The 20479-nt window shown below is 41.7% G+C and overlaps 2 protein-coding genes and 1 long non-coding RNA gene across 4 annotated transcripts in view; 2 read left to right on the top strand and 1 right to left on the bottom strand.

The window, feature by feature from the left end:
• The first annotated feature begins 200 nt into the window (after positions 1–200).
• Positions 201–11653, top strand: LOC108348751 (uncharacterized). 2 transcript variants are annotated; one of them, XR_015642791.1, is made up of 5 exons: positions 201–270; positions 3664–3847; positions 6028–6093; positions 7717–7835; positions 11423–11653. It is a non-coding gene; the product is annotated as an uncharacterized LOC108348751 (long non-coding RNA). The 2 variants fall into 2 exon arrangements; XR_015642792.1 differs by lacking the exon at positions 6028–6093 and having other exon boundaries at positions 11423–11502.
• Positions 11480–16289, bottom strand: LOC147999671 (uncharacterized). Its single transcript, XM_087593659.1, has 4 exons — positions 14416–16289; positions 12488–12698; positions 11727–11814; positions 11480–11560 (listed from the first exon to the last, which is right to left on the bottom strand). Exons 1-2 carry the CDS (start codon positions 14920–14922, stop codon positions 12657–12659), a joined length of 549 nt encoding a protein of 182 aa, XP_087449785.1. The 5' UTR covers positions 14923–16289; the 3' UTR covers positions 11480–11560; positions 11727–11814; positions 12488–12656.
• The window catches only part of Chst9 (carbohydrate sulfotransferase 9), a 283410-nt gene continuing 277448 nt past the window's right edge, over positions 14518–20479 (top strand). The window contains exon 1 of the mRNA XM_087592584.1: positions 14518–14692. The gene's annotated coding sequence lies outside the window, so the exon portion shown is untranslated. The remainder of the gene's footprint in view (positions 14693–20479) is intronic.

The raw sequence follows: 20479 nt of genomic DNA, 5'->3' as shown, positions 1-20479 counted from the left end.
GGGGCTTTTGTTTCTAGCTCTGAGTGAGCTCACAGCACTGTCAACCCCTGTGTGTCTGGATTGTCTGACTCCCAGTTCTTCAGTGAAGCGTTAAGGCACAGGCCCTTTGGAAATGAATGTACAGATGTAATAAGCTCCAAATTCCATGTGCTGACAGAGAGCGAGTCACCATGGGAAATCTTGGGTAGGTAATGCTTATGGAGATGGAGAGAAAACAGGTCAGGACTGTCCATGTTCATGGGAACTGAGAGCCAACCGAGAGCCAGGAAGGTAATGCGGGCCTCAGCTCTACAAGGACAGGGATCTGACTTCTGCATCTGGGAATGAATTGTGAGATTCAGATGGGGGGAGCCCAAGGAACACCTAGATTTTATGTTACCGTCTCTGGGTAGAGAACCAGCTTTGCCATGCTTGGGCCTCACGTCAACAGAACTTGTCACTAATCAAACAGATGCTGCAGTGAGGGAGTTACTGAGCTTGTGGTTGTGGAGCACACAACTTTCGAATAGTTCTTTCCTACTCATGCGTCATACATATTCTATAGAGCTTGTTTTAGACTTTAAAACAGAAAGCAAAAAGCATTGCCAGGTGTTTCAACCAGAATTGAATTCTATATGCATTGAAAAGCGTTTTGCTGAAACCCTACATAGCAAACTGTATTTCACAGTGTTTACACCTAAGATCTTATAGCCTTTATAATGGTACCCCAAAACACTGGTTTTACTTCTTTTTTGCAGTATTGTGTGTGTATATGCATACCTGCATGTGTAGGAGCACATGTGTATGCATGTGGCAGTAAGTGTGTATGCAATCCCAAGGTTAATGTCAAAAACCCTGGACTATCAATTTAATTTAACCTAGTTTAATGAGGCAGGGTCTCTCAATAAAACCCAGAGTTCTCTGATAGATAGTCTGGGGACCCTGTCTCTGCTCTATTAGGCTGGAATTAAGAAAAGCTACTAATTTTACCCAGTATGTAAGTGGGTTCTGAATATCTAAACATAAACCTTCATTCTTCTATGGCCAATGATTTAACCACTAAGCCTCACTCAAGTCCAAGACTTCATTTTTAAAGGAAGTAAAATCATGTCTTTAGTATGAAAACATAAATCGTCAACCAAATTCCTAGTTAAGTGTATAAAAGCTTTTCCCTGGGAATTCTGAAACTATGACTTTACCATATTCATATATGTAATATAGAAAATATCTAATAATTTTAAGGTACTTATTTTCATTATTAAAATATATCAAATAATGATTATAATTTTTGTTATTTATAAATTATATATTTATATAATTATATAAATTATATATATTTATGTAATTATATAAGAAAGATGGTAGACAACAATTTAATTCTAAGCATGATACCACTTATCATTGACACTACATAATTCAGTGAGAAATATTATCAACAGAGGTGAGAGAATAAGAAAGGAAAAACTATACTCAAAATTAAGACAATAAAGAGTTAGCACTACTAAACTGTAACTATTGAAAGCATAACATTAATGCAAAATATAATGGTAGGAATCAAGAAACATAAAATTTCATTCACTAGGACATAGAGAAGATTTCTCCTTCTGGTATCTCACTGGTCCCATCACAGCAAAAATGTAAGGAGAAAAATGTCACAGGGAACAGAGTGCTACTTTCTGATTAAACCTCTTTTCCTTGTGCATATGAGCACAAGCAGACAACAGAGGACAAACTGTGGAGAGAAAATATAGCCCAGAGGAATATGTGATAACCGTTCAAAACACTGCAAGATCTAATTCAAATGAAGCCATAGGTCTCTGCACATAAGCTACCTATAAGTGGTAGTGAACACCCACAGAGGACCAATTCCATCCAATCTACATGTTGTCCTTAGAAGAACTCTATTCCCTTGAGGTTTTGGGAAGATTAATAACATAATGATATAGATTTATTTAATAAAAATAAATGTATGACCCCAATTACACTTAATTACTTGTGGATTTTTGAAGGACTTGTTGCTGCCAAAGCTCAAATATCTTCACCTTTTCATTTTTTTCTTTACAGTTTTATTTACTTTGTGTGTGCCTGAGTGTGTGCATGTGTACACTGCCACAGTATGCCTATGGCTATTGGAGCAAACCTTGCAACAGTCAGTTTTACCCTTTATCTGTGTGGGTCCCGGATTGACTCAAATCCTTGGGCTTGTTATCAGATGCCTTACTCATATATCCTCACCACTCATTGGTCCACATTTTTTATTTCCCTAAATGCCTGCTTTCTATTTAAAAATTTCTGATGAGGGGTTGGGGATTTGGCTCAGTGGTAGAGCGCTTGCCTAGAAAGTGCAAGGCCCTGGGTTCGGTCCTCAGCTCCGGAAAAAAAAAAAAGAGATTAAAAATTTCTGATGACCATCTGTTTATAATAACTCTGCCTTTGAAAATGTCTGGAAAGCTAGAGTAACTTATTTCAAGTGAAAATATGATAATCACTGTAAAACTTAATAAATTAGCAAGTGGTATTCATTTATTTCTAAAAAGGGCAATCTATTTCTTTGTGCTGAGGACAGCACTACACTGACTAGAGAAAACAGAATATCTTACCACTAATACATAGCATGCTGGACTGCCTGAAAAATAGATAAAGGAAGATATATCTTTGTGCTTGAGATCATAAAAACAGTATTTGCAATAGTTTTTAATTTTTTAAAAAGAGAAGTTCTGTAGAGGCTTCTGAAATTTATTGCTGGAATATCCTTCTCAACCCAAGAGAGTAAATAGTTTTAGCTTTATTTTCTAAGCATTAAGTTACTTGATTTTATTCTCGCTCAAGGCTCCTCTTTGCCCAGGAAGATAAAGTAAAAATTTTATAATAGAAATTTATTATTATTAAGGCTATATTGTAAAGTATTTTTTAAGACGGCTGATTAATTCATTCACTTAGCAAATATTTATTCTCAGGACACCCTTCCGATACACCCTGTTTTAATTACTTGTAAGGACAGAGAGAGGCTAGTCTTCCATGAGAGCTCAGAAGAAAGGCTCTTCTTGCGATGGAAATGCCTGGCTGAGTGTGTTGAAAAACTCTGAGGTTGAAGTTCACCTTCATGTTGCTAAGCAGAGCTCCACTCTAAGGAGGAACCTCTTCTGCCAGCAGCTAGTTATCTTAGATTCCACTCCTCGCCCTCTCCAAGTTTCTCACCCCCACAGCTCAGACCTCAGCTCATGTCAATACCATCCGTTGGCTAGATGAGTGTAAAGGTCCTCTCACACGTTTCCCTGTCTCCAGCCCTGCGTGCAGCATGAATTTGCTGGAAGTGCAATTCCATGGTCTATTTCCTGATCCTCCCCCACTGCTTTTGAAATAAAGTTTACATCCTTAAAACAGCTCCTGCTAACACGTGCAACCTCTTATTACCCACGCCATAGCGTTCTAAGCTTTAGCCATGCAGAGACGATTTCTTTCCCCAAATACTCCACATCCTTTTTCACCACAGGTCCAGAGTAGAATTCCCATCTCCCACCTCACTTCTCACCACTCTTACCTGACTCTCCAAGTCTAGAATTAATTTACATTTGATTTTTCTGTTGACTGAAGTGCTACTCCATAGTTAAGTAACCTTCCTATCTCTTAAGGCATTTCTTTAACGAATATGACTGACCGCCTATCTTTATCCCTGTCTAACAGATCGGGCAAACCACTCTTCCACTGACCGCAGCACCATGCATGGTCCATAGAGAGAGACACATGCTGATGAGGGAGATTTAAGAAGGCATGGAAGGCCTGATTCGGTGATGAATGGCAAGCCGCTACCCCGCTGAAATGTCAAGTATCTGGAAAGCTTGTCTTTATGATTTTTTTTTTCTACCAGGTAGAGGACTGCTGAGGTTTTGTCTTTTACTATTCATTGTAATGCTAAGTGCAATCCTGATTGGTGAACAAAGATGCTGATAGCCAATAGCTGGGCAGAAGAGAGATGGGTGGGGTTGAGGTTTCTGAGGCTTGGGACCGTGTGAACGAGGAAGGAGGAGAAGCAAGAAGAAGCCACTATGGGATAGAGAAGAACTGAGGAGAGGAGAGAGGAAAGCCGCCAATGGGCTAGGGGCCAAGAGTACACGGCCCAGAGGGAGGACTATTTGGAGCTAAGAGCAGCCCAGATGAAACGTAGTAAGTAATAACTTGGGTTATGAATAGCAGGTCAATTCTAACGGCATGGAGGGTCAGCAGTTGTCCAGCTACTGTGCTGCTTAAGGCACGTTACAATATGAAGGCTGTGTGTGTGTGTGTGTGTGTGTGGTGTGTGTGTGTGTGTGTGTGTGTGTGTGTGTGTGTGTGTGTGTGTGTGTGTGTGTGTGTGTTTCCTGCAGGAATGGTCTAAGGCGGAAGAATCCCCACACCCGGATTTATTTAAATAGTTTTCCTACATGAGACACCATAGCAGATGGTGAAATAGGACGAGGGACGCTGAAGCAAGCACGTAAACATGTTGTTCTACAGAGACGAAGCGGGCTTTGAGGAAATCATTCGGAGATAGTGTAGAAAACCAGAGCAAAGGGCAGAGTTGGTACCACTGAAGCGGAAGGGAGAGATGCTCACATGAACTTTGGAAGCACATCTCATGCCCGCCAGACAGCTTTGAGAACAGCTCTGTTTGACCATGGCTGCCTAGGAAAATGACACTTGGGTAGAGAAAGACAGAAAAGTCTGCACGGTGACAGACTCCAAAAATGAGAGAGAAATCACAACTTTCTGAAATACTGGAGACCAGTACAGGACTCCGTGTATGTCGTGCAGGCGTTTCTGCATAATTCCTAGCTCAAAGGGAAAAAAAAAGTCGACAATTTTAAACAATGGAAAGAGTCAATAAATTTTGAGTAGAATTCCAAGTATGTGTGGACAAGTCTTGCTCCAGTACCAGTGACAAACCTTCTCTCACACAAGACACCTGGCATCCTCCTATGTGCTCTCCACATGGTTGATGCAGGAGAATGTATACTATATACACACATGAGAAACACCGCACAGACATATGCACACGCAAGAAAAGGAAAAAAAGAGAAAGGCAAGTCTGACTCACATAAACCCTTCTGGAGACCCCCATAAGTGTGAACGTCTCAGGGTGCCTCCCAACTCCCCAGTTTTTAACTTTGCTTCATCTCTCTAAGCCATGTGACTTCAATCCATCTGAAACTTCCTTTTCATACCAAACTTAGCAAAATCAAGGCCTGCACACAAGTTAATTGTGCTGTCTGAAACTGACACCTGAAGCTTCTGACTCAGCTTCTTTTCATCCCGGAAGTCTGAGCAGAAACAATCTTCTCCCCTGACCAACAGCCTCAGGTCCCACTTTCCTGCAATGACTATTGTCCAATCCTCTTCATTTCCTTCATAGGAAATTTTAGTCTCTGGTTATGTTGTTTAATAATTCCCTCGTTTAATATTCTTGTACAAATTTAATGAACTTCTTTAAAGATTTATTTTATCATTTTATTTATGCAAGTGGTTATGTGCCTGTACGTGGTAAGTTCACATGAGCACAGGGGCCAGAAAGGACGAGAGGCACCAAATCCCCTGGAGCTGGATTTGCACGTGATTGTGAGACGCTCAATGTCGGTGACAGAACTCAAGTCTTTTGGAAAAGCAGCAAGTGCTCTTCTCCCTTCAGCTCGCTTTGTGAACACAGGCAGGACCTTGTTTTCCTTGTCTCTACAGTAGCTCTTATAGGTTACCATGCATTTGCAAGCTATTGGCACACATCTGTTAAACACATCTAGAAGATGGGTGCATGCACGTGTGTGTGTGTGTGTGTGTGTGTGTGTGTGTGTGTGTGTGTGTTGTGTGTTATGCATGCTGTCCTTGCTGCCTTCCTTGTGTGGTACCCACATTTCTTTTAGATATTTCCCACCTTTTCCGTCTTGAAGACAGTGAAAAGAATGTTAGATGACTTGGTTTTCCTTGTGTATCTTACATTAAATTCAGTACTGTTTGGTAAATCAACTGCTGTTTGCCTATAGTAAGCCATGCATGGCTGGGTCTTTGATGTAAATGCAGGACTTCGCTGATTCCATGTCTATACTTCTCTGAGGCTATGGAAGCCAGGTCAAGGAAGGACACATGGTAAGAATTTCTCTAGAATTTTTGAACTATATACTTTAATCTGTAAATTAAATATGGTAATAAGAAGCCAACATGTTTCTAACTCGGCTGGCATAGGTTTATTAGTGTTGATGAGCGATAGTATTTTATATTTTGATCGTTGACATAAGTCTTGTTTATTCTATTTTATTTTCCTCCAGACAAGAAATAAATGCAAGAAAATTGTTTGAGGAAAATAAGTTTGCTCATGCAGGTACAATTTAAATTGAAGAGCAATGTTTAGCAGGATCCACATTTATTCTGCCAAGATGAGAGACTTGCCCACTGAAGGCAATGTGATCTGGAGATATTTACTCTCAAATCCATAGACATACTGTGGAAATGCTCAAGAGAAGTGGGAATAAGAAACTCTGCACCTTTTCTCTGCCTACCCTCTTGCTGGTGAATCCTTGTAGATTTCTTTAATTATTCTATAAGAGATAATGATGTTCAATAAACCCATGATACTGTTTATGGTGAGAAATAATACCATTGATCACCTTTAATGAGTTACTTAAAATTTTTACACAGAAGACTGTGGAAGAGCTCTTGCCATTGTTGCACTTCCCATTTTAATTCCTGATATGCACCATGTAGACAGAGAACTAACAACAGGCACATTATTGTGTGGGAGGAGCTTTTTGCCTTTCTAGAAACTTTTTCTTCTATGAAGTCTTCCATCAGCTTGCAACAGTCTCAGGTTAACCTCTAAGCATGAGACGATATTTGCACCTTCAAACTAGAGCTACCAGCAGTGTGCAAACTATAACATGCGTCATTTGGGTATTTTATTTCTTTGCTTTTAGCAGTGGCAAAATAAATATTCACATGGTAGCTCTGTAGTTCGTGGACATTGGTTAGGGAAAAGTGACCTGGCACTGGTCAGGTGAGTCTGGAAAGAGAGATGCCCAAGCTTCTTATACTATCTTTCTGGTCAAAATGAGGAAGAAACCTCTAAGGACTATCCGCTGTGTCATTGGGAACATTTAGAAAATGTGTGACTACGCACAACAAAATTCCCACTGGAACGATGTGTAACTGTGATTCGGGGATGCCTTTACCTGAGAACTTTTACAGAATAAGATTGGCATTATATATCAGATATGACAATGAGCATCATTGTGGATGGTCCATAAAGCAGAGGGCATGGGAGGGAGGAGAAGGTAGGGTGTGTGGAGGCAACACTGGCATCCTACCACCCACCATTTCTTTAGTGTAAAAATCAACTTAGCTAGCGCTTCTGTGATGGTTGCCACAAGAGATTTTCCACTTGGAACCCTCTTTATTAGCATGTGTCACAAGAGAGAGCTCCTTGGGAGAGAGGGGTGCCAAAGCTGCTCAGGTATGTGAGGCCAGGCTGAGCAGTAATACCGCAAGACTCTCAAGAGAGCAATAGAAAAAATGAAAGACGTGAGTCCTGGGAAGTGAGACGAAGAATAGGATAGAGGGAGGAAAACGGAATGGGGAAGGTAGGGAGAGGTAGAGAAAGGAGAATGGGGAGAAAGGAAGAAAGGGCACTGAAGGAGAGAAGAGATAAGGCAAAGGAAGGTAGGAGGGACTTGGATAAGAAACTATTGAATTCATTTACTTTACCTTCGTTTTTAGTGTTCAAGTCGATTTTACAACTGTAAGTCAAGAATAGCATCGTTTTTCATCTGTGAAATCAGACAGTCTCCCAGTCTAAAAATCTCTGTCACTATCTCTCACAAATGCAAAGCAGGAAGGTAAATATCTAAGGATTACTAACTTTCTTTCCCCTTTTGTAAATGTTAGGAGAGAATTTCTTTAAAATACCCTCTTTATTACAATAGAAAGAGAAATGCACCAGTATAAAGACATCAGGAAGAAAAGCAATATGTTGACATAAAATGGGATATAAACGAGCAAACATATGTTTAATTAATAATGCTAAACTAGCCCGCTCCTTTTTCCCACTCACTTTAAAGATGAATGCTAGAATTAACACCTGCTGCCCATTCCTGACTTCATATTCTAGTTGTGTGAGTCTCCCACGTGTGAGGTTATGTGATCTTACAGTGATTTTTATTTATACATTAGTTTTGAAAAGCCATTGTTTTTCATCGTTTGATAAAGCTCATCTTTCCATTAAGGATAACCCATATTGAATGAGCAGTCAACAGAATCCCTTCCTGGAAAAGGTTAGGACGGTCACCATGGTCTGTGTCCCTATAGGCTGAAATGATATTAGATTTGGTGAGGGTAGCCATACATCACAGGCACTCCCAGTGCTGGCCAAGGAGATATTTCACTGCACGGGAGGGAGGATGTAGAATCGCTCTGTGCTCTCTACGGCACTATTTTATCTTAGGACACCACTGACAGCCTCTCTCATTTTTATCATTTTCGGGGGGCTGGTTGCTCTCCTTTTAGAAAGCATACACATGCACAAGAACATGCACACACATACACAACAAACAACTGCCCCCCTGGAAAATATTACAAAGCTCTTTTGGTCTGTTTTCTTTTACTTACTTCCAGGATCATCTCTATCTATCTATCTCTGTCTCTCTCTCTGTTTCTCTCTGTCTTTCTATCTCCATCTGTCTGTGTCTGTCTACCACTTTCTCTGTCTCTTTCTCTGTTTATGTCTTTCTCTTGAAACTTTAACATTCCAAAGTTATTGATACATGATTTAATCAGTTTATCATCATGTAAAGGGGATGGTAGTTTATTAATGTTTTTAACCAAGGCACCAACCCACAATACTGATTCTAACTAGATGGGTCAGGCTTAATAAATTAATTGATAAATTATTTGGAAAAGAAAAGGTCTGTTATTAATTCTCCCTTGACTTGACAGTATAGAAACTTAGCAGTATCGAAGGCTCATCAATATAGATTATTTCACATCAATTTTATTTTAACTTAAATTCTTGAAGTCACTTATCAATGTATTCAATTCTATATAAAAACTCAACTGAAGGTTGAATATGCACCTTGGAAACAAAAGTTTTTCATCCAATAATACTATATTTTAGTTACATTTTTGTAAAGTGTTCACATGGAATTTTTCCTATTCAGACCATTGAAAACATAACAACTTTGATATATTTAAATCAATTAAAATTTAAAGTAAAGTATCCTTATACAGTACTACAGTTCCAGTCAAGATTTTCTATTTCTAACTGAAGTTTTGTTACATGCCAACACTACAGTTTTATTTCATTTTTAAGAGAAAATTCAAATTTGTTTAGTTTAAGAAATTAGACACATAACTTTCCAAGTGACTTTGATTTTCCTAAAATAACTGCAGGCAGTTTTTATTCAATCAACCAATCAATACATACTTATTGAACGGTTCTATTTACTGAGACCGTTGGGTACTGATTATTCTAACTTACTCTGAGTGACTCCCTCATTTAGGAAGCACATACACAAAAGCAAGGGTAATACATCTTGTCTCATTGTCATTTTCTATTAATTATCTTACAGTTTTCTGTTTGACCAATATTATTTTTCATAATTTAAAGTGTTAAGTTGTTTAAAGATGATGGTACTTCCTCAAATGTTATGAACTAGAAAATATCATCTTGAGTAAGGTAGCCCAATCACAAAAGAACATATATGGTATGTATTCACTGATAAGTGGATATTAAACCAAAATACCCAAGATAAGATTCACAGAAGTTCATGAAGCTCAAGAAGAGGGAAAACCAAAGTGTGGTGCTTCAGACCGTCTTAGAAGGGGGAAAAATACTCACAGGAGGAAATATGGAGACAAAGTGTGGAACAGAGACTGCAGAAAATGCCATCCAAAGACCACCCCACCTGGGGATCCAGCCCACATAGAGTCACCAAACCCGGACAATATTGCAGATGCCAAGAAGTACCTGCTGACAGGAACCTGATATAGCTGTCTCCTAGAGCATGACAAATACAGAGGCAGATGCCCGCAGCCAACCATTGGACTCCCTAGTGGAGAAGTAAGAGAAAGGTCTGAAATAGCTGAAGAGGTTTGCAACCCCATAGGAAGAACAACAATATCAACCGACCAGACTCCTCCATCCCCCACCTCCCACCCCACCCCCAACCCAGCCCCACCCAGAGCTCCCAAGGACTAAACCATCAACCAAAGAGTACACGTGGACAGACCCAAGGCTCCAGATGCATTTGTAGCAGAGGATGGCCTTGTCAGGCATCAATGGGCGGAGAGGCCCTTGGTCCTATGAAGGCTTGATGCCCCAGGGCGTCGAGGTGGGAGGGAGGAAGTCGGTGGGTAGGGGCGCCTCCCTCATAGAAGCAGGGGAGATAGCAGGTTTCTGGAGGCAAAACCGGGAAAGGGGATAAATAACATTTGAAATGTAAATTTAAAATATCCAATAAAAGAAAAAATGTCAAATAAAAAGCTATAGGGACTTATAGTTGACTTTCACATGCTTTTCTTTTTCTGAAGTTTACCACTTGATTTTCCCCAATAAACGAAATGTTCCTCTGTTTAAAAAAACAAAAAACAAAAAAACAAAAGCATTCTTAAGTTGCAGAGAGCACTTGGTTGGATGAGATCCCACTCTGTGCACCACAGATAACTTTAGATCACTCGGCCCATGTTCCTTAGCAACAGGAGGAATTTTACTTGAATGTATTCTACTGAAGAAAAGTCCACACCAAAATTTTACTTTCTGACTAGAATTCACTAGAAGTCCTTGTGAACAGATCTGTTATTGAAGGAGATAATGGCCCGAGGGTATTTGTCAAGATAAGTGACCTTGAGCAGACATTACCGCATTTCCAAAGTTGAAAGTTCACTTAATGCCCTGAAGTTCACTGATTTATGCCTGCAGTGCATAAGTACATGGCAGATTTGACAAGTTTCGTGTAGAAAGATATAGTTCTTCAGATTACAGAGATGGCTCTGGGTGGGAGTGCTTGCTACACAAGCACCCAGAATTTCGTTCAAGCTCCCAGAACCCATGTAAATCGCTGGGTATGAACCACTTGCCTGTGGCTCCAGTATTTTGGAAGGGCAGAAACAAGAAGATCACTGAAGCCTGCTGGCCACCAGCCTGGCTCTCAGCTTAGTGAGAGACCCTGCCTCAAAAGAACAAGATGGAAAAAGTCAGAGCAAGATGTCCAGTCTCCTTCTGGCTTCTGCAAGTACGCACCCAGCCACAAGCATCCACATGCACATGTGCATACATAGCGTAATATACTGTACTAACATACATTTCCACATGCTTCTGAACAAATGGATAAGTAAACAAATGCTCAGGTCTTTAATACTATCTTCATTTCATATTATCAAGGAACCGTTTTTAAATTCTTTCAAGTTGTGTCTCTTTATTTTTCTCTAGAAACATCTATAACAGAGCATGCCCTCTGTGACAGACTCCTGATCCCCTTCTCTTCTGCCTCGGTGGAGTAGCTATGTTCTCCTGATCACGAATGAGCAGAAAGCGCTTTATCATCTTTTGTCTTGTTTTCATCCTGCCCTGAAGAAGAAAAGAGACAAGATAAAGGAAGTGGCTGCAGCTACCCGACGATGCTCCGTTGACTCCTGTAAAAATAACTGTTTCCAGGTCAATACATCTCTACTCTCCCTCCATAAAAGAGAAGGAGCTGTAAATAACACGGTGTGGAGACATGTGTGGTACCCACCTGACCCAGTGTTGTCTTCGAAATGCATTCTGCCGAGTTCCTACTTGGGCTCCTCATGAAGCCAAGTCGTCATTAACACCTACATGGTCTGAAAACACAAACCACGAGAAGCAAGAGCTATCAAGTGTACATAGATCTGGGGGGCAAGGGGAGGACAAGGTATTGGCTTAGTGTGTGAGGTTCTGAGCCCGTGGGTCTGTTTGTACTATGTCCTGAGTCTAAGGTCCTGTAACTGTACCTTCCTGTCCTGAGTCATTTGTATCTCTTGGCTTTGTAATAAACGCTGCACACAAAAAAGAAAAAAAGGAAAAAAAAAAAAAGAAAAGAAACAAGAGCTATTCTACAATAGTACTATAGGGATGAGGGTAGTGTGTGTGTGTGTGTGTGTGTGTGTGTGTGTGTGTGTGTGTGGTAAGTAAGCCTTCACGTGCATCTGTGCACCTGTGCCTTTGGGAACTAGGCAACCACACAGGATAGGATGCCTTCCTAAATTGCTCTCCCCCTAATTTTTTAAGACAGTGCTTCTCAAGGAAACAGGCACACACTGGCCCTGTGAGCTTTAGAGGTGTGTCTGTGTCTCCTCTTCCTGCCACTAATGTTCACGGTGCTACCAGGACTGGGATTATGCTGAGAGTCTATCTGTGTCTATCTATCTGTGCTTAATCGCATCTTCAAATATCTCCTTAAATATTTTCTTAAACGTCTTCATTGTGCACATTTCCCACATACCCGAGGCTGCAGTTCTACCGAAGTGCTCTTACCCTAGAGTTCTGGTGGAAACCTCCCTTAGGATCACGTTTGTGACCTCCGCATCAAAGAGTATGGATGCTCTGCATGCTCTGAGTCTGCCTAGAAGCAGTCGATAGTCAAACATGAAACACGAAGAGAGGTGTAATTATGTAGCTACACAAACAGAGCAGCCCGGAAAGCTCAGAGATGTGATGTGGAATCCTGGTTTAGGAATAATTCCTCCTGTAAAAATTAAAATAGTTTAGCTGTAAAGTTAAATGCTCTTTTCACTTCTCAGTAACCCTAATTAAATGCAGAAGGCAGTTAAATGCATCTGGACACCGATGCTTGGAGTTTGCTTCAGATAACCTTGGATGTTAACACAAGTCAACTTTCAACCCAATTCAGCCATTCAAGACATTTTTCAGAATTTTGGACACGGTTCCTTGAGTGAGAGTTCATAGTTTCTCTAAGTATTTGGCATCTTGCATGGCAGATGAATGGACGAATGAATGAACTAGATTATGAATACCAGAGACTGTCACAGTGAGCTCAAATGCTCAATCCACTGTAAGCGAGTGTAACCAGAAGTTGATCCCTGGATGGCATCAACTCCAAAGGCCCATGGAACACTGGGGGACACACAGAGGCACTCAGGTGACTGAAGAACAATCACTGGTTGCCTAGGAGATGTGTCAGTGAAGCAGAGCTCAGAGAGCACACTGACTATGTCCTGAAGTCACTCAGCTAGGGAAGGCTTCCCTGTAAGAGAAGATGAACACAACTGCTGGCAAGAAGCCAAGGCACAAAGACAGCCCTGATGCCTGCTCGGTCCCATGGCCCACTTTCCCATCAGGCTATTTGGCTTTTTGTTGTTGAGTGACAAATGCTCTTTATGTGTTATGGATACTAATGCTATCAAGACTAAACACCCAAATTTGCAGGAGCAGAAAGTACAAGGTACCTAATAGGGGCTGGAGGAACTGAAAAGAGGGGTAGTTGTCTGATGGATGAAGAGTTTCTGTTTCATAACATGAAAAAGTTCTAGACATCTGTTTTACAGTGTAACAGCATTGAGCAGGACACTAACAGCAGTGCAATGGCAAATTTCATAGTATGTGTTTTGCTGTAATTTTTTTTAAATGAAAGTAGAATCATTGTGAGGGAAGATAAACTACGTTATGTTTTAAAGGAACAGGAGTCAGAAGGCCAGTGCTATAACAGTCAGTTTTTCTTCTGTGCACCAAAGTTCACCCCCATTAGCAACAATCTCCAGACTGGGCAGAGGCAGTCAGTGTGAACACAGTTCTAATACCCATTCCGGACAGTTCCACTACTTAATGCTTTAAAAGAAAGTTCACTGATTATTATTATTATTATTATTATTATTATTATTATTATTATTATTATTATAGAAACTCCTTGACTGCAAACTAAGCAATCATGCGTTCACTTGACTTTATTTTGCCCTAGTTTGGTCAAGATAATTGCTAGCATAATTTTGGAGCTAATTTTTAAACCTCAATATGCTTTAATCTTGATTATTTGTTTTTAAATTATCTTAGCCTTGTTCCTCCCAAACCCCTTCACAAGCCACTAGCTCCAGCTTGTACGGATTTGACAGACTTGGCCTGAGAGCTACTGGGTCTAGGTTATTCCCAGTGACAACTTCATACAAACTCCCTGCTGAAGTCCCTCAAAGCACATCTGATACTTAAAAGCACTTGGCCACACCGCTCATGAACAGAGGAAAAGGAGCGAGCAAACATAACCTCTGCTCAAGCCAGAGAAATTCCGAAGTCTTTGCCGTCCATGGTTTGAGATAACCTATTGACTTGTCCTTCGGGACTGATCGTGGGTCAGCCCTAGGGAAAAGAGCAAAGGTGAATTCCCAAAGGACAAGCAAGACAAGGGCTTCTGTCGCTGGAGAGGCTGTAGTCACTTAAGCCATGGGACATACCTGGGGGCCCAGACTCAGAATCAGGGGAACTCCAGCTGAGCAGAAGCTGGCCTGGCTGGAGGAGAGGGAGATTAAAGGCAGGAGGCGGGGCTGCGGGGCGGCGGGGGCGCGGCTGGCGGCGGCGGGAGCAGGCGGGCTCGTAGGCGGCGCCGCAGCCCTAGCCGGTCCGGCTTGGCGGCGTGCGGGTCCGACGCTGACCTGATCCCTTAGTGCTCTGATCCCGCACCAGGCGTCCGGCGGCGCGGACAGGTTCCGGAGAGTTTGCCCTGGAGCGCGGGTAAGTTTCTTCCCCAGTCTGCTCTGCCGGAGTGGTACCTGCACAGCTCCAGGGACGGATGCGGAGGTAACTGCACTGGGGCTGGGGGATGCGCGGTACCCAGAGTCCGGGCGCCTCTGATCAGCGCGGTGGGCGCATCTCTCGTGCGGGGGAGACATGCATGGTATCTTTGCGGCTTCATCACCCCTCAGACTGAGAGTGGCACCTTTTGACTCTGGTGGTCCTCTCATGGGGCATTGCAGCTCACTTCAATCCACTTTGTTGGATGTCCAAGGGGCGGAGAGAAAGAGAGAGGGGGTCTGAAAACTTGAAGACCAGTGCATGCACTCAGGGGTAACTTAGTAGCTACCTGGATTGAACTCTGCCGCCCCACCCCCACCTCCTATGCCCAAGGTGCACCGTGAACTTCAGTATTCTGGCGACACACCCGCGTGGGGTCAGGGAGAGCTTGGAAACCGAACACCGGAGGGAAGAGTGTAGAGTTTCCCGGTGCCAGTCTGTCCAGTCCTCTGGCTTGTTTGGTAGAAAGATGATTGTCCCTACCCTGGTGCTGCCTTTGCACTGGCCCCAAACTCCGCGCGACATTGCAGAAACTGCTGGTCAGGTGGGAGGGAAGATTCTAAGCAGAGGCTGAATGGTGGCTAAGCAGAGGGCTTAAGAGGGTCACAGTGAGTCTCAGGTGTGAGGCAGGTGAGGGAGGACGGATGAAGAGTTTCCCTCACTCCTGTGGGGTTCCTTTTGCACCATTCCCCATCCCTCTTCTGCCTGGTTTGAACATCCTGCCCAGAATTATGCTTCTATAGAAAGGCTAAAGGTAGTTATGTTTGATGCCTGTCAGGAGTTATTTCCAACTAAGTTCCCACGTGTGAAGTCTACAGCTGTGGTCCCTCTCCCTCAGATCCCGGTTGGCCGACCTCAATCCTCCCACGGACAAAGTGTGCCTGAATCAGCCCCAGGATTTTGAAAGGAACGGACATACAAAGCAGAGAGTATGTTTCTGAGAGCAGCGAGCCCCACTAGCCCCCGCGTTCTACCAAGGGGTCCAAACCGAAACACTGTGGATGTTTAATAGAAAATTTCCCTCTTCAAGGTCCCCCCCTTCTGATAATTAGGATAGTGATGAACCAATAGTTATTTCTCTACATTATTCTAGCTCTATGCAATTTTATTTTTATTATTCCTGCTCCTGCTGGCTTAAAGAACACGGACTTCTTTTAGACCCACACAAAACACAGTGTGACCATATTTAATATTTATCTGTCTCCCTGATTCAATGGCCCTGCCACCTGCCACTTCCCCAGCATAATCATAACACCATATGCCTGTCTACCAAACTGAGGATGGGGAAGAATATCATTGTTTTCCATGGGCGAAAGTTTCCAGCTACCACATTTTAGTATTGCTGTTCAGATAAAGAGCTTCAGTCAAAAAAATGAATCTGTTTGAGACAAGACAAATTTATACCTCTACTCAAAGCTTTTCAAACAAAATACCTGCGCGCTCACAGTTGGTTAGAAAATGAGGGAAAATTAAACCATCATCAAATGGGAAACATTTTGATTGAATACAGTCAAATAAGAAACAACACTTATCAAACACCTAGAAAAAAATGAGAAGAACTTTTTATTTTATTTGCTTTTTAACATTTCCACTGGGATAGCACCTTCCTTCAGAAAATGAGTACCTTGAATATAGAGTTGGTCCTTACTAACTGAACATCACAGTGTGTGATATAGGAGCTTGGTGACAGTCCAAAAACGAGTGTTTTAAATCATCTGCAACCATCTGTTCTCTCCCACTGGCTTACAGTGCAGTGTTTTATTCTCACAGGTATCTGAGCTAACTCATTTCACACCTCTGCACGAGCATCCCCAAAGCTGACACTGGTGTCAAACTGACCCACCTTTCACAACTCTTATCAGGCGGCTAAGTTTCTCCAATAAGCCTTGGTTCTAACCAAGGAAGAACTCAAAAGTCCTGAGGCATTTACCATATATTCCGGGAGGGTCTCTTTGTTCTTCCACCTTTTGTTACTACAGACAAGCTGGACATTAGTGCTGCTAGAAGATATCTCAGTGGTATTATTTCCTTCATGGTGAAAACGGGCATCATTTGATGCTCTAAAGACACAGTTGAAACGTGTCTTGATCTCCAGAAGTGAATACGGCTGTACCAACTTCCTGTAGGAAAATTACAATAAAAAAATCAGTATTCCAGACATTGAACTAAATAGGCATAGTAAAAGAGAGATTGCTTATTGGGATAAGGAGCTTGCTGTCAAGCTTGATGACCTGAGGTCAGTGTCCAGGACTTACGTGGTTGAAGGAGAGAGAAGACTCTGTCGAGCTCTCCTTCCACCTGCCCCTTCTGCATACACAGCATGCACACATACCCACTGTTTCACTTTCTCCTCTGTTGCTGTGAAAAAGCAGCATGGCCAAGGCAACTAATAAAAGAAAGTGTTTAATTGAGGTTATGGCTTCAGAGGGTTAGAGTGCCTAATGGTGGAGCAAAGGGTTGGCAGTGAGACTAGATGAGAGCTCACGTCTTGATCCAGTAGCCGGAAGTGGAGAGCACACTGGGAATGGCAACCAATCTTTGCAAACCTCAAAGCCACCCCGAGTAACAAATGTTCTCTAACAAGTCCACACATTTTAATCCTTCCCAAAAAGTTTCACCAACTAGGGACCTAGATTTTAAACATATGAGTCTATAGGGCCATTCTTATTCAAATGACTATACCCCTAACACACACACACACACACACACACACACACACACACACACACACACCATAGATAGACCTAAATAATGTACAACTCTTCTTTGACAAGTATTCCCATGCATGAATAACATAGGATAGTATATAAATGATGAATGGTTTGTGGGTATGGTAGTTTACATGTATGTCTTGGATTTGAACAAATCAGCATGCATGCAGTCGAAAAATGGACCAACCATCTCTGTTTTGTAACTTATTTATGGTAGATTGGAGAGTTTTCAAACCATTCCCATCTAATTCAGTATTTTTCCATAACTCAAATATTAGAAAGGTTTTTGTGTGTATGTATGTACTCAAGTGTGTACAGGTACACCTTGTATGTAAGAATGTGTGTGCGTGTATGCATATACATGTGGAAACCAGAGAACAATCTTGGAGGTTGCTTCTCCCGAGGTTTCACCCAGTGGGTTTTGTTGAAGAAAGGTCTCTCATTGGCTTGGAGGTCACTGTTAGGCTCACATGACCTACCAGTGAGGCCCGTATCTGTCTTTTTCCACCTTCTTAGCTCTGTGATTACAAGGGGAGACCACCATGGAGAAGCAAATTTCATTTTAACTCCTCTCTATAGTCCCATGTTTATTTATAAGTCATAAAAATTGTGAATTCAAAGACATATGATGTACGTGTGTGTGTGTGTGTGTGTGTGTGTGTGTGTGTGTGTGTGTGTGTGTGTGTGTCCATATGCTCATATACTTCATTCAGTACTTGCTCTGTGCCCCCAAACCTTTGGGATTATGTATCACTCAAAATTAAGTCCTTTAGGATGGGCAGAATGTTAGAACTATTGCTTTAACTTGATCTGAGTGTAGCACCCCAATTTACTGTCTTGATTTTAGGGAAAAGGTGGCGGTGATTTGACAGATTGCACATATTTGATACCCAAGGAGTAACGAAAACCCAGAGCAGACTTCTTATTGCCCACAGAATCATGGACTGTGATTATTTTGAAGATCTTAAGGTTTTAACTTAGAAGCAGCAGAGAACTGAACAGAGTAACCTCAAACTATAGATAATTCTGAACATAAAGTTGCCCTTAAAAATATAGTCTAATTTAAATCTTTATTTCCTATGTAAGAATGTGTTACCTCTTATTTTTTGGTGTACTAAAAATGAATTATTGAGGGGCAGTTGTTTTACCATGTATAGTAGGCACCCTGAATTATTCATTTTAATGAGAGGAATAGGATAATGTAAAATCATGGTTATTTAAAAAGTCATTTGTGTTTGTCTTTAGAATACAGTATGTGTTTGGTTTGGAAAAGATTTCCACTGTTAGTGTGGGCAAGTTGCCTTTCTAATTTTGTTTTTGTTTAGGTTAATTTTTAAATGAGCTTACATGCCTCAAATACCAAAACCAGTTTCTAAGGAGGTGGGGCAGGTGGGCATCTTGCCCAGAAACAAGCTGGGTGACAGAAATAAGCAAATCTGGAACGAAAACTTCCCAGTGAATTATGTATAATTCACAGCAAGATAATCAAGACTGTATTGTATGCCATTTAATGGGCATGTCAAGCATTGGATATATTCCTGGGAAAATGAGGTTTGTTTGTTTGTTTGCTCTGTGTGTGTGTGTGTGTGTGTGTGTGTGTGTGTGTGTGTTTGTGTGTCTGTCTGTCTGTCTGTCTCTGTCTCTCTCAGTGTCTCTGTCTCTCTCTGTCTCTCTCTCTGTCTCTCTCTCTGTCTCTTTCTGTCTCTCTCTGTGTCTCTGTCTCTGTCTCTTTATCTGTGGGTGTGCGTGTGCGTGTGTGTGTGTGTGCACACGCGCCTTCGTGCGTGCATGCGTGGGTGCGTGCGTGCGTAGGTGCGTGCATGCGTGGGTGCGTGTGTGCGTGCGTGGGTGCGTGCGTGGGTGCGTGCGTGGTATATGTATCTCTGTGGGGGAGGGAATAAACATTTGGAAGTCAAAGTAACTTGTTTTTTCCTATATTGTGCTCTACCCTATTTTCTAATTTTTGAGATATTCATTGAACCTGAAGCTCGTTGATTGGCTCTGCTGTCTGGTTAGTGAGCACCAGGGATCTGCCTGCCTTCACCTCCCAGTGCTGGGGTCACAGGCAGGAACTTCTTAAGTGCTGGGGATTCGAACTTAGATACTCAGTGCTTGCACAGGGAGCACTTTCACCACTGAACTATCTCCTTGGGCTCCAGGTAAGAGTCCTTTAGTCCAAATTTGGAAACTTTCCTCTTACTTCATATCTAACAGAGGCTGTATGTTTTAAAATATCATAATGAGTGTTTATGAGAGCTAAATAGAAACATATTAGTTTACTGGTCTCACAAAGTTAAATTTTCAAGTGTTTTCCTAACACTCATACATGCGCATAGTGTTGAGTGACATTCCCAAGCCTAGTGAGGACTTTGCAAAAGCAATAGCAGTGAGAAGCCATCTGAGTAAGGGATTTGGCCCGTTTGATCTCTGTACCTATGTTCCAAATCAAAAACCACATTTCGTCAACGGGTCCCTTTCAAGTATCCACTGTTACTGTGGACCTGGTTAGATAAAATAGTTGAAGTTCAGCAACACTGCCAATTTAACAGATTTCTATTGTGTTTTTCAAAAGCTCTAGGGCAAAATTGCTTGTGGATGAAATAGTTGCTTGCACAGGAAACTGAATCACACACAACAGTTGCAGTTAAATGTATTGTTTATAGTCAGTGTTTAGTTGCATATAGACTTGTGGGGTCGCTGACCCTGTGGACTCAAAAGGATCAGAAAACTGCTGTGTCAAAGGTTAGAAATGCCAAAAATATACGATTGGAAAAGCAGATAAGATCATTTTTATTGCAAGAATTCACAGCCAAATTGTAGTTTTTATAGATGTGGAGAGAATGGCAATAGAAAAGGAGAGATATGGCCTTCAGAACGAAGGCTGTGTCCTCAGAATAAATGTACTTAGTGCTAAACATGGAGGGACACGGTCTGGGTTTTATAAAGCGTGACTTTTTTTTTTTTAAAGGCTAGACTAGGATGAGTATTTTAGAGGAGATACTGTGGTTGGAAATGT

The sequence above is a fragment of the Rattus norvegicus genome, chromosome 18 (assembly GCF_021556685.1).
Source record: "Rattus norvegicus strain SHRSP/BbbUtx chromosome 18, alternate assembly SHRSP_T2T, whole genome shotgun sequence".
In the NCBI taxonomy this organism is placed as follows: Eukaryota; Metazoa; Chordata; class Mammalia; order Rodentia; family Muridae; genus Rattus; species Rattus norvegicus.
Note: the sequence above shows the minus strand (reverse complement) of the source record. Positions and strands in the feature narration are given on the sequence as shown.